The 25,518-nt window shown below is 41.0% G+C and overlaps 1 protein-coding gene across 2 annotated transcripts in view; it reads left to right on the forward strand.

The window, feature by feature from the left end:
• AK5 (adenylate kinase 5) overlaps positions 1–25,518 on the forward strand; it is a 203,340-nt gene that overhangs the window by 108,914 nt on the left and 68,908 nt on the right. For both annotated transcript variants that reach the window (XM_028513409.2, XM_028513408.2), the window contains exon 8: positions 7,089–7,165. In XM_028513409.2, the coding sequence (XP_028369210.1) occupies positions 7,089–7,165 (77 nt within the window). The remainder of the gene's footprint in view (positions 1–7,088; positions 7,166–25,518) is intronic.

Raw genomic sequence — 25,518 nt, forward strand, 5'->3', positions numbered from 1 at the left:
AAAGTGGCCTCCTCCTGCGATAAGGCAGCCGTGTTGGCTTCTGTGCTAGTTGGCGAACTGCCTGAGGTCAGGCGCTGTGCCCTCATCCTCTCCAGGTTCCGTTGGCAGAGTGCCCTGTGCCTGCCCTTAGCACAGGTTTGAAGGGACCTACTCTTCCTTCTCTTCTCTACATCTCTGAGCTTATCACAGAGGGTGACTGTGCTCATAGCTCCAGCCCCCTCTATCTCCCTTCCACTCCCGAGTCCCTGAAAGCTAGTTTCTGCACCAGCCTTCATATAAGCCTGCTCTGGCTATAACCCCTTGGTGAGTGAAGTGAGCCCGGGAGGGACTGTGGTAAACTAGAAATAAACGATGCCTCCCCTACAGGAGGCAGCCACTTCGCCACTCCAAGCGATTATTGTCCTTGAGGAATGGGCCAATGTTGCTAGGCCCTTGTCTCTTTCAAGAGAAAACAGAAAGCTGAACCTGTAGGGTGCAGAAAGCTGCATCTCCAGGCTTGTGAATGTCAGTGACTTGCCCAGTTGAAAAGGCCTTGTCAGTGCCCTCTGCTCTGTGAATTGTCAGCCCCCAGCTATTGTCCCTTTACTCTCTCCTTCTCTCCGAACCCTGTCTGTAGAACCTCAGCTGCCCTGCAGCTGTCATGTCACCTCCATATGATTAGCTTTCAATTCTTCCTTTAATTTTTTATATAAAATTTGTATTTATTTAAGATGTGCAGCATGAGGATTTGGCATACATATACAGAGGGAAATGATTGCTACAGGCAAACTAATTGGCATGCATAGTTGCCACTTTTCTGTGTGTGAGCAGTGGCACCTGAAATATATTCTCTTAGCAAAGTTCCAGCATTCAAAGAGGATTACTAACTCAAGGCATCATGCTGTACATTAGACCTGCAGACTTACTCATCTTACCTAACTGCCACTTTGTACACCTTTAGCCAGCATCTTCCCACTCCCCCCACCGGCATGGCTGTGCCATCATTCTGTTCTGCTTCTATTTATTTGACATTTTTAGATTCCACATATCAGGGAGATCATGCAGTTTTTCTCTTTTAAGAGAGCCAGCCAAAACTGTGCCTACGCTTGCAGCCCACACTGATCATCCATCCTCAGGGATGCCTTGGGAGTCCAGTTCTTGTTCTCAGTCTCCACCACACGCATCGAAGGCTGTGAATGTCATTCCTTGCACATCCTGGCCTCTCCCATCTGTCATAAATCTTGCTGTTGCCATGGGCATCCTCTTAGAATGCAGTGCTGATCACCCTGCCTCCCTGACAAAAAAAAATAAAACAAAACTTTCAATGATTTTCCTGCAGGCTGAGCACTAGTATCCTTAACATGGCAGAAATATCCTCAGCTTTTTAAAGTGGCCCTGTTCTCTCTACGGCACCACCTCTCCCACCACCCCATACCAGCTTCACTGGGCCCTTGAATATCAGGTATCTACCTGCCTCTGGCCATTTGCAACTGGTACTTGGAAATGCCTGGCCCCCTTGTATCACTGTGCTCTACTGAGTCCTAGCCCTGTCCTTCACCTGGTCAGGTCCTACCTTATGATTTCCTCAGGAAGCCTTCTCAGGCCCCATCCCAGACAAGATGAGGCCCTTGAGTGGCACCCCGCCCTTTTCCTTCAGGGTATTTATCATACTTGTGATTTATCATACTTGTGGTTATATAATTAGAAATGATTTTTTTGTTAAAAAAATCTATTTCCCTTTTACAGTACAACACTTCACAAGGATAGTGTGTGTGTGTGTGTTTGATACCCAGTGTGAATCTCACGGGAGATGGTACATAAGGCCTTTCCCCACTGGTCACCTCAGCTGGGCCACTCATCTGGGTATAATGACTCATAGCCACACCAAATTTTCTTTGGCTCCAGAGCAGAGTGTACATGCGTTGCCTCCATGCCATAGAATGTCATTGCCCTGAACCTCTGCGCTGTTCCAGCCCCATCTGCAGTGTCTCCCCCTCTCTGCAGCCTTCCATCAATACTTCTAGCAGGGCCATCCGGCTCCAGCACTCAATCAATCTCTGTGAGCCTCAGAGAATTGTTGTGAAGAGTAAATGTATATGCATATGAAGCATATGGCTATTTTTCCCTGGCCAGTGTTACTCAGTTGGAGCATGGTGCCATGGACCAAAAGGTTGTGGGTTCAATTCCCATTCAGGGCACATACCTAAGTTGCAGGTTCAAACCCCAGCTGGGGCATGGACAGGAGGTAACTGATCAATGCTTCTATCTTACATCAATGTCTCTCCCCCCCCCATCATCTCTGTCTCCCCACTCCCCCTCCCCCCTCCCTTTCTCCTTCTCATCCTCTCAAAACAATGAAAAAAAAATGTCCTCGAGTGAAAATTTTTTAAAAAAGCACATGGCTGTTACATTGAAAAGACTATATATGTGATGGTATCTTTTCTGAAGAGTTGAGGAGACACAAGGGCAGAGCACATCTTATGTAATTCAGCTCTTCCCCATTCCCCTAGGTCTGCTTCTACTCTCCCTCTCTGTCTTCCTCCTCCTCACACCCCATCGTGGATGAACTGGAAAATCCCCTCTTCCCTTCTTACCCAGAACAGTTGCCTAATATCACATCCCTCAAGGAGCTCACTTCCTAGTCCCAAATACTGTCAGCATATTCCCCCTTCCAAAAAATATGCAGTAGTCTTCAAAGGAGTTCTAATGCAAACTGTTACTCATACTCTCCACGCTTGTTGGAATTAGAGCTGGGTGCTCATGGGTAATGCCTGTTATGGGGGATTTAATGTTTGTGGCATGAATGAAGATCAAGATCTGCAAAAATAAGATAAATGTTCTGTTATTCATTTTTCACTCCTTCTGTGTATATGAAGTCTGTCCAGAAGGTATCCAGCTATGTAATATGAGAAATAGAGACATTTATTGAAGAAGATACAAGTTATAGGAAACATTGCACATAGGACAATGATGCCTCATCCCCCTCAAAGTAGGCATCTTTGCTTGGGACCTCACACAGTTCTCCCAATCGCCATCAGCTGACAGGTCATATTTTCCTGAATCTCACTGATGGTCTGAAGTCTCTTCCCTTTCAAAGGTGATTTTAGTTTTGGGAAAAACCACAAGTCACAGGGCACCAAATCTGGGATGTAAGGGGGCTGAGTCACTTGAGTGATTTGATGGTTTGCCAAAAAACTGTACGAAACATGAGACGTGATGCATGAGTGGGCACATTGTTGTGATGATGCTGCCAATCACCAGTTATCCATAGCTGCAGCCTTCTGAATCATCTGAATAGTTTCCATGGAGGAATGTTCAAGCTTAACACAAAATTTGTTACAGATTCATTGCTCTACTCGCTCAGTTGTTTTGAATGCGACGGCCCCACAATATATATGCCCGCTCAATGGTATCTACTCTGCCCCCACTGACTAGTATAGTGAAGTCATCATTGCTAACACATGCTCATTCCAGTCCACTCTCCTTGGCTGCCAGGTTACAGCGATGTCTTGCAAACCATTCTCATTATATTAACAATGGCTCGACTTTTTCCAGAAAGACCTCAAATGTATCGAATACATAGAATTTCTAAGTATTGTTCTTAGAATCAGAGATGAAATAACCCCTACCTAAAACTGCTTGGAAGAGACAAGACAAAGGAGAGACTGCTTTCCTCAAAGGAACAGATGAAGTGTTAGAGTTTTATCTTATCCCTTTCTGCCCAAGAAGCCATGCCTTGCTGGAGTGTTTCTTTATCTGGTACTCAAAGTGGGAGGAGGACGTTTCTCAAGTTTCAGATTGAAGATCCACTAGGAGGAAAAAGTCTGTAACATTAGCCCAGGAAGCAGTGCGGTTGCCTTCTGGTACATCTAAAGACAGTTTGTATCATCTTCCCACTTAATGAGGAGACAGCCTGAAAATAATATTTCCAAAGACCATTCTCCATCTAAAACTGGTGGCACTGATGCTCCCTGTGGGGTTTTATCTCAGCTCATGTTTTTCTCTGTTAGCTATAGAAAGGATATTTTTAAAACTGAAAAGAAATTCAAAACTGGGGGAAGTGAAAGCCATACTATCACTTTTTCAAATATCCTAATTTTGCTTTCTTTTTTTGAGTACAAGATCACTGAAGTTGTTTTATATGTTCAGTTGTCCAATGAAAGAAGGCAAAAATGTGTCCATAGGGCTGTATTTACCTCCCTATTTCATATTTCAAACCTTAGGCTATTATTAAAGGTCCCATTTTCAGCAAACCAAGCAACGAATACAAAAGAAAATGAAAGCTATTCAGTCATTATCTGAGCTGATAATAACATCCTTTGTCTATTGCCTTCTATGATATATTAGCACTGTTGCCAAGGGCAACAACCTGTCAAGAAATCCCATCCCTTTATGATACAATAAAATTTCTGCAGAAAGCATTCTATTGGGAAAGTCAATCTCTTCTTCCTTGTAAGCACAGGTTGTTTTCTGTTCGTTTTTTTTAAAAATAAAGATCTATTCATTCTCTTGATGATAATAGTTTTCTAATAACCTTGTTCCAGTTTCAAATATTAATGTGTAATATCTTTTAACTGGGTTGTCTAAGAGGCCTTTGCTTTGTACTTTTTTAAAAAAATTATTTATTTTTTGAGAGAGGGGAAGGGAGGGAGAAAAATATCAATGTGTGGCTGCCTCTTGTATATCCCCTGCTGGGGACCTGGCCCACAACCCAGGCAGGTTCCCTGACTGGGAATCGAACTAGCAACTCTTTGGTTCACAGGCGGGCCCTCACTCCACTGAGCCACACCAGCCAGGGTATGTACTTTTTTAAAAACAACCAAAAGAACAATTTCTAACTAAATAAAGTAAGTAGAACACAGGAACTATAACAGCTATATGGTTAATAAGTCTTTGTATTCGTATCACATTGCTCACCTCACATGAATCACCATAATCATATGCAAGGTGAGGAAGTCATTTGAGTGCCTATCACCACTTCCACTAGTCAGTGGTGGATAATATCCATCTGTGGAAGTAATGAAAACTAAATAAAATTGCCATCACCTCGAATGGTGTTGTTACCAGCCACCCGGTGATTGTCACAGGCTGGGGTGACGCTCCTTGATTCTACTTCTAATTCTTCCATTTCCGCAGCCACCCAGGCACCTGCCTCATCGTCAGCCATTCACTGCTCCTCATTTTCTCAGAATGTAGAAGAGATGGCAGCCTCCTCCAGGTGCTCTCCTATTGAGTGCTAGCATGGAAGGTCACGTTTATGAAGCCATTTGGGATGGCTCCTGCTAAGGATTCGGAGTCAGCGGGATGTGTTAGGAGAAATGGGGGCTGTGGCTTCTGTCTTCATCTCACTTTCTGCATGACCTTGGCCAAGTTACTTAACTTCTCTGCAGCTCATTTTTCTCTTTTCTGAAATGAAGGACTGGGATTCTGTAAAATACTGGTTCTAAAATGCCCATGATCTTATAATGAAAAAATATACATTTTACTTCTGACCTCTTCACTGCCTTACAACACATAAGTGCAAACTGATCTTTAAACTGGGCTTTCAGACAGTCAAGTATCTTGGCCCTAAGACACACCTTACAAAAAATCTTTACTTGAAAAATACCAAAAGCACAACGATAGGGAAGTTATATGTAATCCCACTTTTAAAAACTACACATGTAATTGAAGTATTTGCATCACCCACCTAGTCTCACTGTGTGAGGCACGCAGCCGTCCCAACTCCAGTCTAGCACGCACCTCATTCACAGTGGGATCCTCGAGGCTGTGCTGACCGTGCAGTCGGCATCACCTGCACGCAACTGTACACGGCAACTCTATTGCTGGTTGCTTTTCTAAAATGGTCTGATGGGCCAAATATCTCCACTTTGAAAAATTTGATCATTCTTGAAAAAAATATTTTTTTAAAGATACAAATGGTAAATGATAGCATCACTGCTCAGTGCTTAGTCAGTTTGGTGAACACAGCAGGACTGATGATGATAAGAAAGAGCTGAAAAAAGACTGTGAGGACTTACCTTGATCCTCTTTTTTAAAAGAAAGCATGAAAGCAGATTTTCTAGAAAGGTGATGTCTGAGAGGAGAGTGAGTTTCTTGATGTTTTTGTTTAAAAATCCATCTTCACTAAACATTACTCATTGCATAGTGTGTGGCCAAGAATTATTCGGCAAGGCCAAGTTTAAAATGAAACATGGAGTAGCTTATTTCTTCACAGAGTGCATGGCCCTGAATTCTGTGTCTCTGGCTAGTTAGGTGATATACACAGGAGTGGGCAAAAGTAGGTATACAGTAATGAGTATGCAAAACACAGAGTTTATTTTTGCATTATTATATATTAATTGCATTATCTATTCACATTACACCTGTAAATCTGCATTTGCCCACTCCTGTATTTCCCAGCAGGAAAGAGTCATTAGATGAGGACGACGAATCAGTTGTGCTGCAGGAGCCCCGCTATGAACGTTACCAGTTTAAGTTTGAGCCCTGGGGATTCACTGGTAAGCAATTCAATGTAACCTGTAGTGCCTAGGGAGGAAAAAGCTATTAATATATTAAGTTGACCCAATTTTTCTCAGCTTCAGGGATTAAGGTGACGCTGGAGGAAAAACTGAGGCTTTCGTGGACTGAGCAAACTTAGCATTCCTTATTTTTAAGAACTCTTTGTTCTTCTTCCACTCTGGACTTTGCTCATGCTGTTCCTTTTACCTCAGTTTCCTCTGCACCCCACCAAACTGCCTTCCTCCTGGACACCACTAGCACCCTCACAGTTCAGACTGATGGATTAGTTTCTTGTGAAGACTCCCACCTCCACCATCTCCTCCACTACCAGTCAGAGTTAGTAGCCCTTTTCTTTTTGGTTTCCCAACTTACTTTTGACAAATCCATTTCCTTCACAAGACTGTCTTCTTAAGGGTGGACACAGTGTCCACAGCACCTGCATTTTCCATCTGCAGGCCCAATAATGCCTGGCAGATGGGAAGAGTCTTGAAATCTTTGCAAAGTTAATGTGATCATAAGGATAATATGGAAACCTAATGGGAGATGATTTGCTTTAGAAACATACACAGATGGCCTCCACCAGGTAACCTTTTCTTTCCTAATCTTAGGTTCGGGTGACACTGATCCTTCAATGATGTTGGACACTGGAGAGGTCATTGATACAGGATCTGACTACGAAGATCAGGTAATTAGAATCTAAGAACATTTCTCTGTTTAAATATTTTTAATATTACCCTTTGTTAACATTTCATGAAAATTAGAATTATAAATTGTTCTTTGAAATGTTCACTGTTACATATATCCCATGACAAATCATAGTAGCCTACAGCTTTCATTCATTAAATCTGGTCCTTTAGCTCCTCTTTGTCCACAGATCCAAAATGGCAATTAATTAAGGAAAGGTTTGTAGTTAAAAGTTACACATGACAGAAATGAGGTTACATGAGTTATCTTGCCCAAGAATTTACTTGTATCTCTGGCATAGCTCAGTGGATTGAGCGCGGGCTGGGAACCAAAGTGTCCCAGGTTCGATTCCCAGCCAGGGTACATTCCTGGGTTGCAGGCCATGACCCCCAGCAACCGCACATTGATGTCTCTCTCTCTCTGTCTCTCTCCCTCCCTCCCTCCCTCCCTTCCCTCTCTAAAAATAAATAAATAAAATCTTTAAAAGAAAAAAAAGAGAATTTACTTGTATCTCTACCTCTTAACCAACAATAAACCAAAGGTGTTTATTAAGCACTGGCTACAGGCTCGGGCTCTGCTTTTCTCTTTCTAACCTTTCAACCAGACTGATGTCAAGGACATACAGCTGGGACTTAAATATATTTTCTATTTGAATAAAAGCAAAGAAATTTACCTGGGTCACTTTCCTCTTATCAGAAGAACTCTTCCTACTGCTATATTTTAATGATGCAAAATAGTTGGCAAATTATCCAGTTCTCCAGTTGGGCTTTATTTTTTAAAAAGGATAGCGTCTGAAACTTCCTCCCGCCTCTCATCAGTGCTCCTCTTCCATGGCTGAAAGCCAAGCAAACATGTTCTGGCATGTTTTCCTGCATCTTCAACTAATATATGTCACGAGTAAAGCAGATAGATCTGAAAATTGTCCAAATTTAATGGCTGGCTACACATTTCATATACATATTCAGAAGCTATTTTCACAAGCATTAAGTTTTCTTTCCTTATTTCACAAAGCAAGAAGATGTTGAGTGATATAATGACTACTGCATACTTATAATATTTTAGCATTCATTAGGTACTTAATACATACCAAACATTATGCAAAGTTTCTTAATTGGATTATCTCACTAATTCCTCAGAACATCTTTAGGAAATAGGAATTATTATATCTCTATTTCATAGATAAGAAATAAGAAAATTAAGCAAAGAGTAATTTGCTCACAGTTATACAGCAGGTTTCATAGTAGGGACATAAACTTCAAGCACATGCCCTGCTTCCCTTCCTAGTTTCCAAAGACAGGCCATTTGCCGGTACATTTTTGCAGCCTTTTCAGTTGCTAGCCCTTAACACATCAGCAGAGGCAAATGCCAAATAATCACTATTGAAGTTGAGCTCACAATCCAAAAGTACAGAATGCACAAAAAAAAAAAACCCCCAAAAAAAACCATAACAAGATTTCTAGCTGGTTCAATGAAGGAAAGGCTTCATACCCTCAAAACTGGAACTAACAGAAAAGTCTAAAAGAAATCTTAAGATAGCAATATTGTAAGTATCAAAGAGATAAAGGGAAGACTAGAAACAACGAAACAAGTACAGGGTAAAAATGGAAAAGAAGAAGCAGAAAGGAAAAGGAAATAGAAATTCTTGGCACACAAAGAAAATCATCATTGAAATAAAAATTCAATTAAGAGGTTGAATCGTAGACTAGACACAGCCAAAAAGAGACTTAGTGATGGAGCTGAGGAAATTGCCTTAGAATAAAAGAGAGAGCTAAATTGTTGCCAAATAGAAGAAAGAACTTAGGAGACACTGAGGATAGAATGACTGGGCATATTCTAAAGGGCATTCCAAAGGAGAAGATTGAGGTGGATGGAGCAGAGACTGCGCTTTAACAGATAATAGTTGAGAATTTTACAGATGTGGTAAAAGTCCCCAGATTCATGGAGTGGCTCCAGTTCTAAGCTAAGGTCTAAAAAAAATAATAAATTCTCACATATTCTTTTTCCATTTAGTCACTCAACAAATACTAATTGAGCATGTACTGTGTGCCAGGAACCGCTTAAGGACTTGAAATATATCATGGTATAAGACAAGCAAGGAACTTACATCCTCGTGGGGAAGACATACAGTAAACAATAAACATAATAAATTAGTAAATTCTCTAGATTGTCAGAATTGATCGATTCTATGAGGAAAGGAAAAGTAGAACAAGGTAAAAGAGTTAGGAATGCCAGGATGGGGGTCAAATTCCACTATTAAATGGAATAGTCAATATTAACTCCTACAGCCTCATTAAAGATAAGAGATTTGAGCAAAGACTTGGCATTTAGAGAGAAACATGAATTGGTTGCCTTCTTTTATGGGTCCAGACTGGGGATCAAACCTGCAATCCAGGTATGTGCCCCAACTGGGAATCAAACCTGTGACCTTTTGGTCTACAAGATGACATTCCAACCAACTAAGCCACACTGGCCAGGGCTGCCTTATTGTAAAAAATAAGAACAGAAAACAAATAAAATATTAAAAGTGAGAAGGCAGCCCTGGTAGTTTGCTGTCCCCATCTGTAACCCATCCCCCATTCTCGACATTCTCTCCATGAGCTTCCAACATTTCTATTTAATAGTGTTATAAATTCTCCACATTTATTACCCCATTTTACCCTAAATAATATGAGATAGGTATTATTATTTATTATATATTGTTTAAAATGTTTTTATGAAAATAAAATATATTTTATTATGAAAATACAATATATTTCATTATTTATTGTTATTATCTTACTATCCCAATAAGGAAATTGAGGCACATAAAAATTAAGCTGTTTAGGCCCTGGCAGGGTAGCTTAGTGAGTAAGAACATCATCCCAATATGCCAAGGTTGCAGGTTTGGTCCCTAGTCAGAGCACATACAGGAATTAACCAATGAATACATAAATAAGTGGAACAACAAATCAGCATTTCTCTTTCTCCTTCCCTCCCTTCCTCTCTCTCTCTCTCTCTCTCTCTCTCTCTCTCTCTCTCTCTCTCTCTCTCTCTCTCTCTCTCTCTCTCTTTCTCTTTCCTCCTCAAAAAATTAAGCCAGTTATTCAAGGTCATATAACTGCCAAAGGTAAACACAAAATTCAAATGCAGCTGTCTGATTGTAGAAGCAGGGCCAGGAAAAATAGGCTAGGCTCTGCTACAGTAACAAATAAAACTCAAAATCAGAGTGTTTTCCTTCTAAAGGTTTTTTTTACATATGACTTCCAAAGGGAACATAGATGCGAAGGAAAAGAGCATGAGGAAAATAGACCCGCTCTTAATTACACGCATTACCTCCTCTCACATTCATTTGATATTCCCAGTCCCTGGCTCTCTCTAAGGTAAGAAGGCTGGAAAACGGAGCTTATTTAGAGTCAAGGAAGGGAGAGATCTATTTTGTGAGCCCTGAGCCAGCCCAGGTCACAAAGCCCTTGCCCGCGCCCCCCGCCCCCCCATGTGCTTGCTCTTTTTTCATGTCCCTCATACTTCCCAACTCACTCATTCCTGCTTTCCTTGCTCAACTCTTCTCTGTCAGTTCATTATTTAAACGTGGGTGTTTGGCCCCTTCACATCTCACTGCACATGTTCTCTTTTGAGAAGCACAGTCACAGCCATGATTTTGCATATGTCTGCCTGCTAAACAGCAATGGTTGGACTTCCCGTGTGCATCTCAAAGTCAACACGTCCTAAACCAAACTCACCATCTTCCCCCACAAAATCTGTTCTTCCTCCTGTTTTCTGTAATTCTGTGAATGATCCCACCATTCTCCCAGCTGCCCAAGCCAACAACAAGGGCGTCTTCCTAGCTTTCTTCCTTTCCCTCCCTTCATCCCTCCATCAGTGAGATGAAGAAGCTGGTCAGTTCTCCTGTGCAGGAATTGCTCCTTACCTCTCCTGGCCCACTGCCGCCACCCTGGTTCACAAACCTTCAGCCTTCCCCACTGGGACCCACTGATTCAGTTTCCTAACCAGCATGCGTCTCTGGCTCCTCACACATCAAAATCATCTTTCTGCAAAGAAAAGCCAGTCATGACATTCCACTGCCTAAAACCCTCTTGACTCCTCGTTGATGTCAGAATTAAAGTGGAACCTCTTATACTGTGACTGTAGGAACCTTTAAATATGATTCATCCCTTGCCAATCCCCAAACTCATCCCTTGCCAATCTCTAAAATACACTGAATGCTCCAGGCACACCAGTTCCCCAAATGGGTTGTGCTTAGCACACTCCCTTTCCTCTGTATGGAAGCTGCACCAACCCCATCACTTCTGCCCCAGATAACCTTCTGCCCCTACTCATGCTTCTTCAAGACCCAGCTTCTCCTTGAGGAAGACCTTCTCTTATCGCAGGTTCAGTTCACCTACTCAGGGGGCCCACAAAACCTTGTGTTGTAATATCTTCCTGTACTGCAGGGACTTTGTTCTCTGTGTGTGTGTCACATGCCTGTCACACAGCCTGGTACACAGCATGTGCTCAGTAAATTTGCATTATTTTAAAAGCCAGTAAAGTGATTTCTAGTTCTTAATATGTGATTTTTTGATAACTTGCTACCTCTTTTGAGCGTAGGTTTTATGTTCTAGAAAATGATGATGATGATTCCACTAAGAATTACTATTGTGGGAAGTAGGGAGTACAAATTACCTCATACAGAATAAATATTCCAAAAATGTGAACAACTTTTTTTTCTTCCCCCAAACTCGACTTAGGCTGAACTTTTTAGGAATTATTGCCTTTGTAGGTGACAGAGATCGCCATATTTTCAGCTAGAGGAATACAAATTATCTTAACATTTCTGGTGTCTGGCCTGTCATGTAAACATTTGGAAGTCACCACTTTGCCCCAACAACAAGTAAAAAGTGGAATGAACTGAAAAATCAACAATTCTTAGGTCTGTTAGAGAACTGAGGTCGTAAGGCAGACCACTACACTAAAAATTGGAAAGACAGGCAGGCAGATTCAGAGAATCACAACTTACCAGAACAGTAAAAAACCCGGGAGCCAGAATCTCTATAGGAACCAGTGCCAGGGCCGGAAACCTAACCTGTAATTGACAAATTGCTGGAGGCTCAGTGTGGGCAAGTGTGAGAGTTAAAAATTCCAGGGAACTCAGAGAGGTTTGAGAGGTCCCCACACTTGTGAGTTTCACCCCCAAGAACTGACTGATCTCCACAGTGAATACCAGAGAAAAATCGTGTGCTTCTGGCCAGAGTAGGGAGAAAGGAACCATTTTGAATTACCCAGAGCACTTTGTTCTTATTAACGAGGTCTGCTGTCAGGAGAAACTATTTTACCAGAACCTAACCTGCAACCTAACTAGGAGAAGGGAAATATCAACACTGGCCACCTCTAGCCATTCTGCTCCACTTAAGGGGGGGAAACACCTAAGCAGCACTGGTGAAGTTTACAGTTCAGAGGCATAGACCCACACAAGACTGAGAACTAATCATAGGACTCCATGCATTTCATACAACACTCCCCCCTACCATACCTTACCATCACATTATGAAAAGTTTATTTACTGTAGTTCCTTCTACCTACTGCGCCATGTTTGCCTTTCAACAAAAGATGGCAGGACATATTAGAAAGTAAAACATAGTTTGATGAGATTGAAGAAGCATCAGAACAAGAGTCAGATATGGCAAGAACATTTGACTTATCAGAAAAGGAGGGATTTTTGGTGGTGTTTTTTTAATCCTTACCCAAGGATATGTTTATTGATTTTAGAGAGAGGGGAAGAGAGTGAGTGAGTGAGAGAAAGAGAAACATCACTGTGAGAGGAAATATTGACCGAATGCCTCCCACATGCACCCCTCCTGGGGATCAAACCCCCAACCTCTGTATGTCCTCTGACTGGGAATCAAACCCACAACCTTTCACTGTAGGGGACAACTCTGCAACCAACTGAGCCACCCAGCCAGAGCCAAAGGAGTTTTTACTATGATTAATATATTAAAGGCTTAGATTAAAAACATAGACAACACACAAAATGGGATGGATAATGTAAGGAGAGACCTGGAAATTCCAAGAAAGTATCAAAAAGAAATGCTAAAGATCAAAAACACTGTAACAGAAATGAAGACTGCCTGTAATGGGCTCATTAATAGACTGAACATAGTTGAGGAAAGAACCTCTGAGCATGAGGATATGAAAATAGAAACTTTCAAAACTGAAAGGCAAAAAGAAAACAGGTGGAAAAAGAAGAACAGAATATTCAATCTGTGGGACAATGACAAAAGACATAATATACCAATAATGGGAGTACAGGAAGGAGAAGAAAGGGAGGGACAGAGTAAATATTGAAGCAATAATAACTGAGAATTTCCCCAAATTAGTATCAGGTTCTAAGCCACAGACACAGGAAGCTCAGAGAACACTAAGCAGGATAAACATATTTTTTACAAAAATTATACCTAGGTATATCATATTCAAACTGCAATGAATCAAAGATAAAGAAAAAAATCTCAAAAGAAACCAGAGAAAAAAGTTGCTTTTCAATTGAAAAGGTGTAATACTTTCTCAATCAAAAATTGAGGGAGTTTGTTGCCAGTAGACCTGCCTTGCAAGAAATGTTAAATGAAATTCTTTACATGAAGTAAAAAAATGAAGTTCTGAATCAGAAATTCAGATCTACATGAAGAAAGAAAGAATATCAGAGAATGAATAAGTGAAAGTAAAATTAAAACTTTTTAAATTAAAATTTTTTATTATTTTTATTTGCTCTAACAGATAGCAGTTTGTCCAAAACAATGATAGCAACAATGTATTAGGTTACCCGTGCTTAGGCCTAAGTGAGGTGAGTGGTAGTAACGATGCAAATGGTGGGAGGGAGGAATTAGGAATGGTTTGTTACTCTAAGGTGTGTGCATGGTCCACTTATTTGAAAGTGCACTTGGATTATTTGTAAATATATATTGCAAACTCTAGGACAACCACTTTTTTAAACATTTAAAAGGAAGTATAAAGAAGTATAATCAGCCCTGTCTGGTGTAGCTCAGTGGATTGAGCGCGGGCTGTGAACCAGGCATGGCAAGTTCGATTCCCAGTCAGGGCACCTGCCTAAGTTACAGGCCATGGCCCCCAGCAACTGCACATTGATGTCTCTGTCTCTCTCTCTCTGTCTCTCTCTGTCTCTCTCTCTCTCTCTCCCCCTTCCCTCTCTAAAAATAAATAAATAAAATCTTTTTTAAAAAAGAAGTATAATCAATATGGTAAGAAAGGAGGGAAAATGAAACGGTATAAAATGCTCAATTAAAACCACAAAGGCAGAAAAAGAGGAACAAAGAGCTTGGGCAACAAATAGAAAACAGTAACAAATAGGGTAGATATTGACCCAAATATATATCAATAAACACTTTAAATGTCACTGATCTAAGTAGAAAAATTAAAAGACAAACTTTCAGAGAAGATTTAAAAACAGCACCCAACTATGTAGAGTGGACCCAACTATATGTTGCCTATAAGAAACCCACTTTAAATTTAAAGACACATATAGATTAACTTAAAGGGACCTAGAGAAAGGTATACCATGCTAATACTCATCAAAAGAAAGCAGGAGTAACTACATTGATTTAGAGCAGACTTGAGAACAAGGAAGTTATCAGGGATAAAGGCATTACCTACTGATAAAGGGGTCACTACCCCAAGAAGACATAACAACCCTAATGTACATGCACCAACAACAGAGTATCTCCAGGCCCACCATCCACCCAAGTCCTTGATCTCATCTATTTCACTTCTCCCCGGACCTTGATTCATTAATGGGTATTGCTTTATCTTTCTCAGGGTTTTCATCCTCAAAGTATCTTTTCTTTTTCTCTGTCTGCTACCACGCCAGCCCCTTTGAAGAAAGAAGGGACCATGAACAGTGCCAAGGGCCACAGAAATGTCAAGAGGGAGACTGTCTTTCCTCTCCCTTTTCCTTCAACCCCAAATTTAGGGAAAGAGAAGTCACCTCCTACAATCCTATGTTCTCACCTCCCAATCTGCCCTGTAAACCACCTACTGCCTGCTCTGTTCCCCTAAGAGACGGTTAAAAATCATCTCATTACTGCCAAGTCAGGAGACCGTTTCTTGGTTTTTACAGTGTCTGGGGCTTGAGACCCTGATGGCACTTTCTGCTTTCTCAAAACCCTTGGCTCCCTTGGCTTACACTACCTCTGTGGTCACTATTTCTTTTTCTCCTCCCCTCCACATGGTTTTTCTTTTTCTGCCTTCCCTTGAAAATGCTGTGTTGACCAGGCTCCATCATAGGACCTCTTCTCTCACTACACAAATGCCTCATCTATGCCCTGCCTTCGACCGTATTAATGTACTTACTCATTCAGCTAATACTGCAAATATCTCATGTGCCAGACCCTACATGAAGCACTGGGGATACAGTGTAAGCAAAACAAGACACAGTCCCTACTATCCTGGAGCTTTATTGTTGAAATAGATCATCATCATCATCATAAAATGATTTCATAAATAAATATGTAATTAAAACTTTGTTCAGGGATTGGCAGAAGTACATAGTGCCATGTGCAGAGGGGGTTAGTGAGGTAGTGAGAGGCTTTTCTGAGGCAAATGATGTTTGAGTTGAGATCTGAAAGATGAGTAAGAGGTAACCAGGTATATGTGATGAAGTGAGATAAGAAAGGACAGGGGGTCAGAAGGGATGGTTGTAAAAAAGAAATGGCCTGCATAAGCGGGAAGAAGCATGGCATCTGAAAGAAGGCTGGGGCGGCTGACTACTCAGTAAGCGGGAGGTGGTGTGAGATGGGCCCGGAGATCAGAGCTCTGTAGAGCGGGTTAGGTGTTGTGATTTTACCCTGAGAGCAATGGGAAGCCCTGAAGAGTGATTCAGTTTTGTTTTGGGGAAGGGAGGTGGGAGGCTGTATGAACATTATATTTGTATTTTTAAAAACAATGTTCTGGCTGCAGTGTGGACAGCACTTTGGAGCAAAGCAAGGGTGCACCTAGGGAGTCCAGCGGGAGACTGCAGTGCTTCAGACAAAAGATCATGGGTGGTACATTGCACTAGAGCGGTGGAGAAGATGGACAGAAAGGGATGTATTTGAGAGGTACTTGTGAGGCAAAATCAACAGGACTTCATGTAGGAATGGATATGAGAGCCAAGGGGGAGTGAGCTGTTGAAGATGATGTCTGGGTTTTTAACTTGTACAGCTGGGTGGATGGTAGTGGCATTCACTGAGAAAGAGCACTAAGGAAACACCAGTTCCATGAGGATAGAGCAAAAGTGTAATTTTAGACATGATGAGTTTAAAGTGCCGTAACACATCCAAGTACAGAATTCAAGTGAACAATAAAATACACAGGTCTGGTGCTTAGAGGGAAGATCTATTCATTTGTGAGCTGCTGAATTTGAGTAGAAGTTGAAGCTGTAAGTGGAGGTGCAATACTTGGAGAAAGAGAACAGACCTGAAAAGAGAAAAAGGTCTAAAGCTAAGCACTGAGAAAACTTAAAGGCTGGGAAGAGAAAGATAAGGCAGCAGAGGAGATATAGAAGAGCCCTGACTGGGTAGCTTAGTTGCCTGGAGCATTGTCCTAATACACCAAGGTTGCGAGTTCATTCCCTGGTCAGGGCACGTACAGGAATCAACCAGTGAATGCATGAATGGGTGGAACAATAAATCGATGTTTCTAGCTGTCTCTGTCCTCCCTTCCTCTCTCTCTCTAAAATCAATAAATACAAATTTTAGAAAAAGATGTAGAAGAAGCTGTTAGATAGGAGGGAAATGAGTTAAATGTGGGATTCCGAAAGTCAAAGAAAACAGTATTTCTAAACGTAGAGAGTGTCAAATATTGACAAGACGATGAGGAAGAGAGAGAATGGATAATGGGCCTTGTACACAGAAACGTGGAGGAAACTGTTGCCCTTACAAAAGGCTGTTGGGGTAAGTCGTGCTTGCTTGTGTGTTTGTTTGTAATGAATCTTTGACCATGTTTCAAAATTCATATGAAGGATCCACTCATTAGAGAAAAGGAGAATACACAAGAAGAGAGGAAGAGTCCTCTAAATGCAGGAGGGCTGGATTCTAAAGTGCAGGAGAAGAAGGACCACATGTGGGTTATGACAAGGAACACGGATGGGATGGGTTTGTGTGTTTAATGGTGGGAAGTTATGAGTTCCTCTTAGATGGTTTCCAGAGACAGAGCTGTCCGTTAAGAGGCCGAGGTTTGAAACTAGTGGAGGATTGAATTGTGGAACCCAGGTGACAGTGAACTAGGGAAACAGCAGGATAGTCAAACAGTTGGAGAGCTTGTTAGTGCCTGAAAATTTAATTTGACCAAGTGATCCTTTTCATTTTGTTTCATTCACTTAGTAAATATTTACTTTAACTGAACTTCCATAGTGATATTCAGCTGCTCAACCAAGAAATATTACATTTAGCCAAAACATGCGTTAGCTTGTATTTGTAAAGCTAATTCAAAATGGTGTCATTTCCAAAGTCGTGTATTTGAGTAACATAGCACTGATCATAATTTTGGGACTTACCAAGTTTTAGCTGACATGCTAAGTCCAGCTCTGATGGGTAAGTCCTGCACGGACAGGCTGAAGCTGAGAAGCTGGAGGAGCCAGGTTTACCTCTTATACTTGTAGTTGGTGGTGAAAACTGTTGGTGGCCTTTTGGAAAAATGAAAGCTATTGGAGAGGGATTGAGGTCAGACAGATAGAAGTCTAGCTTTTCCCAAACACTAAAACAAAAGTATCTGGTGCAGGGCCAGGAAGCCAGCCCTTCCTGACTGTCTGCAGGAGCCGTGGGTAGTCTGGAGCTAACTGGTTCTGTAAAATGAAAGACAAGTCCCATTTTTAAACCTCATAAATGAATAAGAATATAGTTTCACATTCTTGACTGCAAAGTCAGGGATGTCCTTCATATTTTCAGTGTAGGCATTCAGTATTAAACAGTGACATTACAGATGGAAAAGGACAGAAGCCATATGAATTCATTCATGCGTGGGCTCTAAAACAGAAAGCAACAAACTCATAGACACAGACAACAGTATGGTGGTTACCAGAGGGGAAGGAGGGTGCAGGCAGGGCAAGGTAATAAAAAAGCCAAAAATGTATTGATGGAAGGGGACTAGACTGTGGGTGGTGTGCGCACAAACACAGAGGATGTATTGTAGAATTGTACACTGGAAACCTATATGATGTCTAACCAGTGCCACCCCAATAATTTAATTTAATAAAAAGCAGCAACATTAGGTTACCATTTTGACCTAAGAGTTTGAAATATTTTCACCCTCTGAAGACATAAAAGTAAATGCCTCACCACTATGCACATGTACCGTACCCCATCACAGGACTGTACGTCAGAAGGAAATGGGAACTGATAGAAAGACTTCTTTATTTCAAAGCAATAGGATACATATTCCGGGGGTAAACACACATGATCAATAGAGACTGTTTGCATTTTTCTTTTCAAAAACCCTGTTATATTTGTAATTGATTTCATAAGCTTCTATGACATTAACTGGAATAACCTTGACTGGCCTGTCATTTTGAAGGCAAAATGACAATGTTCGTGCTAACACAATGGTGTCATTGACTTATAAAGGGAAGGAAATGGAACTCATGTGTGACCTGTCACCTGATGTGCATGGAGCCCTACAACAGGAAACTGTTGTTAATTACAAACCAAATAACCTTCTGGGACTACTGTATATTTATAGCAGTAGGGGTGGGGAGCGTGCACAAAGACCTGGAAACCTGTCCAAGAGCAAACAAAGGCTTATACAAACTTGAATGTGAGCTGGCAGTGGAGGGATGTAATTGAGGTTGCCCTTTGCTCCTTGGAGTTGGTTGCCAAGGAGCGGGGTTGCCACTGTCTACCTGCTGATGAATTATCTTCCTCTTTCTGTGGGGTTTCAGTGTATATCTTTATTTCAATTTTCATGTTGAATCCACACTTTTATTAGGGATAGTGGTTGTGGCTAAAGCAAGTAAAAAAACCCAGGCTTAGAATCCTGGATGGTTTTGAGTTCTGGTTCTGCCACTTTGTCACATCATTTACTTCTCTCAGCCTCAGTTGCCAAATCTATAAAGTGAAGAAAATAATATGAAGATAAAAGAGCTGACTCCTATCAAATCTCAAGCATTATACATATGGTTACACAAACCTAAGGTCTTAACGTGATGATGATTTACTGTAAGTTTCTCATAGCTTCTTTTCAATGTAGACAGAAAATATAGAACAGCTTTACTTACCACTTAGAACTTTTAAAAGACCCCTCTTTGACACACATTAAATAATAGCACAGAGCTGAAGAAAATAGTAAAATAGTGAAAAGAAAGAATTTATTTGGGATTCCACTACCAACCTGAAAGCTTTCAACAGACTTTCCTCACTTTCACTGGCATTTGTTCCTACCTCTGTTGCAGCTCTTTGTCACGGGAATGATGGCTGTTTGCACCTATGTCTTTCTCCCCCAGTAGCATACACCTGCAGACACAGCCAATGTGCGTTTCACCGTCATTCATCAATTCCTTGCAAAATTCTTGACAAGGTATAGGATGGCAATTCAGAAATATTTTCTCCATAAACTGAGTGAAGAAGAATATCAAAGGGATGCATATGAAGAAGTCTGGCATTCTGTAAAGTGTAAGTGGAGAACAAGGAATAAAACAAATTTACATGGCAATGATGAAAACAATCTTTTTAATTTACATGTTTTCAAAGGGGGTAGCCAGGATGTTAAGGGATCCAAAAACTATGGTACCAGAAGTGATTGAAGGATCTGGAAATACTGAAGTGAAGTACATTTTCTTGACCAGATTCTTGCTGGCCTGTCCACATCACAGTGGGTAGGGTTTGGGGTCTTTTTCACAGCTCTGTTCCCACTGCCTTTTGCACAGCACCTGACTCATGCTCGATAATTACCTGTTCGGTGAAGCAATTCTGTTTACAAGGGGCTGCATTTTAGAAGAGTGAATTAGACTTCTGCATTACTGTGTAAGAGAGAATTGGGCTTTAGAGATAGCAATTACAAAGAAATGGAATTCAGTCAATGTATAAGGAGTTTCCTAAATAGTGTTATCCAGTTGAGTACCTCATTGAAGATACTCAAATGCTGGATAACTATTCCACAGGGATGGTTTTAAAAACCAGTGATTTCTGTGGATGGGAGAATTACATGCCTCCTAAGGTCTTTTCCAACGCTGAGTCTATTTGCTTAAGAAGGGCCAAGGGATGTGAGTGTGCGCGTGCGCAACATCAGCTCCCATCACCATTATCCAGGAAATATCTAAATATCACCCTCACTAACCTGCTGTAGTTCCTTGCATCTCGTCCCTGGGGAATCTGTGGAGAGGGTGATACTGTGTCACTAGAAGTTCTCTTTCAGTTTTTGATTGTTAACTTGTATCAGTGAACCAATGGGACTAACTGCAGCTGGGTAAAGTTTTCATCATCTTAGAACACTGTTAATTGTACAATTCTTGTCAGACTTAAATTCAGACCATTAAAAGTCATTGCACTGATCAAATATCAAAAATCATAGTGCTTTTTCTAAGGGTAACGCTGTTAGGAGGGGAAGAAACGTATTTATTGTTGGCCATTTACTCTGAAGTAAGAATGAATTCATTACCATCGAGCAGAGGGGCTGGTGTACAGGTAACTACAGTGGTTAAAACAGGGGCTGGGGATCAGACTGGCTGGATTCAAGTTCTGGTTCTGTCAATTACTGATTGTGTGACCTTGAAACTTTTCTTTGCCCAAGTTTCCTCACTTGCAAAAAGAGGATTTCGTGAGGACGGAAAGAGATATGCACCGTACCCTTAGAACAATAAAAGCTAAAACATATTAAATACCTATCCCAAATCAGACACATTGCTAAGCATTATTCAATGATCTTAGCAACCCATAGCCCCAAGTTTCAGTTGAGACTTAGAAATATTAAGCAACCTGGCCCTGGTCACACAGCTGGAGTGACACACTCCATTTTATCCTCTGTCCAGTGCCAAAACCTGTGCTTCTAACCTCTACACCCTCCTCACTGAGGGAGATGCTTTCTAGCCTTGTGTTTAGGAGATGTTTTTAGAGCAAGAACCTGGAGGAATAATAATAATAATAATAATAATAATAATAATAACTAAACTTTGTTGATGCTTTCTGTGTTTTAGACACTATGCAAAACACTTCACATGCATTAAGCATCACCACAACCTTATCAGGTGTTGTTATTATTCCCATTTTACAGATGTGGAACCGAGCCCAGAGAGGTTGAGTAACATGTCAAGGATTCAAAACCAGCCAACCTGATATCACTGAGACTAAGTTTTAACCACCACACTATGGCCCCACTTCAGGGTAGCCCTCCATGGGGCAGGGGACTTTGGAAGACCAGGAAACCACGTTCAGTCCCAGGGTCCAAAGGAGGACAGGGTGTTGGGAAGAAGACAAATCAAAGACAGTCAAAGCCCATTTATCTCCTTGATGATTTTGCTAGAACTTCCCATAAGAGCAGGAGTGGCCCCAGAGAGGTGCCGGTGGGGTGGACTTTGGAGGCAAGCCTCCTGTAGTAGGTATGGGGCTTTTTGTTTCCTTGTCTTGTCTTTGCTTTAGAAGCTTGATGACACATGAAGAACTCACTTGGTCTTAAACAATAAATGTAACAACATTCCTTTACAAATCACTTTGCTTCTTAATTAGTCTTGTCTGGGGGAAACCAGCAGAGAACACAACCTAAAATTTGCAGGTTTGGCTGCATATTCATAACCTTGAAGAAAATCCAGAGTCAACAGCTTTTGTGAAGTGCCCGCCTTGTGCCAAGTGCTCTCATGATCTGGTGTCATCCTTACCACGACCCTGGGAGGAGGGTATCACTGTCTCCAAGGTAACGCAGCTAATAGTCTCCTCTTTCCAACAAGCCAAGCTGCTGCCCCAAAATCCATACTAATGGCCCCCAGAAAACATCTCCTTGCCACCCCCACCCCCAAAAGACAAACCAGGTTGTATTTTTCTTCCTAGCATTTTCAGTCATGGGAGTTAATCTCTTCATAGGCTTATAAAATGAATAAGCCATGTAAAGAGAAGTCTAAGATTGTAAGAAAGTCTGTGATTGCTTCTCTTTTGATATATAATATACTTCATTGCCTTGTTATTTTCTTTAATAACCCTTTTCTTATTTGTAAAAGCAAAACCACATGCTATGGAAAATTTGAAAAATTATAAGAAGTATAAAGAAGAAAATTAACATAACATTTTGGAGTATTTTCTTGGCTGACAGATATTTAATAAAGTTATAATCAAATTTTTTCACTTAATAATATAGACTTTCCAATGTCATTGAATAATTTTTATAAACACATTTAAAAATATATTTTATTGGTTATGCTATTACTGCTGTCCCAATTTTTCCATTTGCCCCTCTCCACTTGTTACCCCCCACTCCTTCCAACAGTCCCCCCACTTAGTTCATGTCCATGGGTCACACATATAAGTTCTTTGGCTTCTCCATTTCCTATACTATTCTTAACATCTGCCTGTCTATTCTGAACCTACAAAAGGTGCTTAAAGTGCTTCTTAATACCTGCACCTTTCCCCCCATTTTCCCCTTTCCCCCTCCAAATTGATAACTCTCCAAATGATCTCCATATCTAGGATTCTGTTCCTGTTCTGCTTGTTTGCTTAGTTATTTGGATTTGATTATTGATAGTTGTGAATTTACTACCATTTTAATGTTCATCTTTTTTATCTTCTTCTTTTTCTTATATAATTCCCTTTAGTGTTTCATATAATAAGGGCTTGGTGATGATGAACTCCTTTAGTTTTACCTTGTCTAGGAAGCACTTTAAATCTAAATGATAGCTTTGCTGGATAGAGTAATCTAGATTGTAGGTCCTTGCTTTCCATCACTCTGAATACTTCTTGCCAGTCCCTTCTAGCCTGCAAAGTTTCTCTTGAGAAATCAGCTAATAGTCTAATAGGAACTCCAATGTAGGCAACTCTCTGCTTTTCTCTCACTGATTTTAAGATTCTCTGCTTATCTTTAACCTTTGGCATTTTAATTATGATGTTTCTTGGTGTGATCCTCTTTGGGTCCATCTTGTTTGGGATTCTCTGTCCTTCCTGGACTTGTGTGTCTATTTCCTTCACCAAACTAAGAAAGTTTTATTTCATTATTTTAAGATGTCCCAGAGGTTCCTAAGCCTATCCTTGTTTTTTTTTTAATCCTTTTTTCTTCCTTTTGTTCTCATTAAATGCTTTTTCCTTCCTTGTGTTCCAAATCGTTGATTTGATTCTTGGATTCATTCCCTCCAGTACTGGCTTCCTGTAGATTTCTCTTTATTTCACTTAATGCAACTCTCATTTAGGCCTGGATCTTTTTTATGCTGTTGAAATACCCAGTGAGTTCCTGGAACATCCTCATAACCGTGTTTTGAACTGTGCATCTGATAGGATGCTTACCTCCATTTCATTTAGTTCTTTTTCTGGAGTTCTTTTCTTTCATTTGGTCCATGTTTCTTTGTCTCCTCATTTTGGCAGCCTCCCTATGTTTGTTTCTTTGTATTAGGTAGAGCTGCTTTGACTCCCTGTCTTTGTAGTGTGTCCTATTGTAGAAAAGTGCACCTGTTAAGTTGTATGGGGTGGAGCCTTGGGTAATTGCCAGGACAGGGCAACCCGTGTCACTGCTCTGTTGCTCTGTCTGGGGCGGGGCGGGGGGGGGGCCTCACAGCAGATGATGCCACTGCCTGGCCTCTGGAGTTTTGCCAGGAGGGAGCTGTCTCCTGGTGCTCACACTTCACTTTCTCCCTGTGTGCCACTGGTGCCCTTCCAGCTGTTGTGCTGGTGCTGAATACCAGAAGGGGTAGATCTGCATGAGTTTTAAGCCCATTGTGGGCCCTTTAAGAAGAGTCTTTTGAGAATTCCGCAGTTTCTCCCACTGCCCTAACCGCCACTGGATTTTACAGCCAGAAGTTATGGAGACTCATCTTCCTGTTGCTGGAATCCTGAGCTGGGTAGTCTGGATCGGGGTTAAGATCCCTTGCTCCCAAGGTATCCCTCTTGTTTTTTGCCCACCACACATGGATGTGAGACAGCCCATTCCCTTCTCCACACCACTCTGTGTCTCCACACCTCTCCACCTCTCTGAGCTTCTCCACATCTCTGCCCCTCTTTCCATCTGGAAGAATGTGGCTTCTTTAAATCTTTGGTTGTCAGACTCCCACACAGCTTGATTTTCTGACAATTCAGGCTGCTATTTGTTTTGTAGTCCAGTTGTATTTTTTGCTACAGTTGTGCATGGAAGCAAGGCATATTTACCTGCACCTCTATCTTGACTGGAAGTCAGCACATTTTAATGACAGTACAAAATATAATTCTGTAGGTACACTATGTTTATTTTCATCATCCCCCCGCTTTAGGGCACTTAGTTTTCTTTTTATCTTTTTACGGTTATAAATACAGTTGGCACTTGAACAACACAGGTTTGAACTGTGCATGTCCAGTTACACATGTTTTTTTTTCAGTAAATATGGTAAATCTAGTATCTCTTCCTTATGATTTGTAAAATAATATTTTGCTTTCTCCAGCTTACTTTATTGCAAGAATACAGTATATAGTAAAGATAACATATAAAATATGTTAATTGACTTTGTTACTGATAGGGCCCTACTTAATAGTAGTCTATTTGTAGTTAAGTTTGGGGGGAGTCAAAAGCTATACATGGATTTTCAACTGTGCAGGGGGTCTGTACCCTAACCCTCATACTGTTCAAGCGTCAGCTGTAATGCTGCTCTGGCATAACATTGCGCACAAACTCTGCCCAAATCTCTTCTTATTACCCTAGGAGAGATTCTTAATACTGGGATTACTGAGCCAGAGGGTATAAAGTGTAATATTGCAATATTTCCATTTCTTTCTAATCAGATGTACTTCAATAATAAAACAAGGATTACTGAGGTGGGACAGAAGTATTCTAAAGAGGAAGATTTTTAAATAAGGCTGTTTTCCTAAATTATTTGAAATAAGAGCTATCAAACTGAGATCAATTTAGTCCCACATGACTCAGGATACAGAGCAAACCTTAACTGCTAAAGTGTCTGAAGTTCATTGATCAGTAAGCTAGTCCTCCAAAATGTCAGTCATCCATGTGGCCAGGCCAGGTGAAGCCCCTGGGGCATGCAGCAGAACCCCTTCTTATGCTCTTCCCTGGAAACAAGTTAGGTCCACAATCAGTCCTTTATTCCACAGGCAGTTACCAAGTTTCTTTCAATCAGGCTGTGTGCTGGTGCTTTCATACCTTCTTGCTTTCCCTAGAAACAATATTATTCAAAACATCCAAGAGTTCTTGTCACTTCCAAACACACAGGCTTTCTTAAGTACTAAC

The sequence above is a fragment of the Phyllostomus discolor genome, chromosome 5 (assembly GCF_004126475.2).
Source record: "Phyllostomus discolor isolate MPI-MPIP mPhyDis1 chromosome 5, mPhyDis1.pri.v3, whole genome shotgun sequence".
Taxonomy (NCBI): domain Eukaryota; kingdom Metazoa; phylum Chordata; class Mammalia; order Chiroptera; family Phyllostomidae; genus Phyllostomus; species Phyllostomus discolor.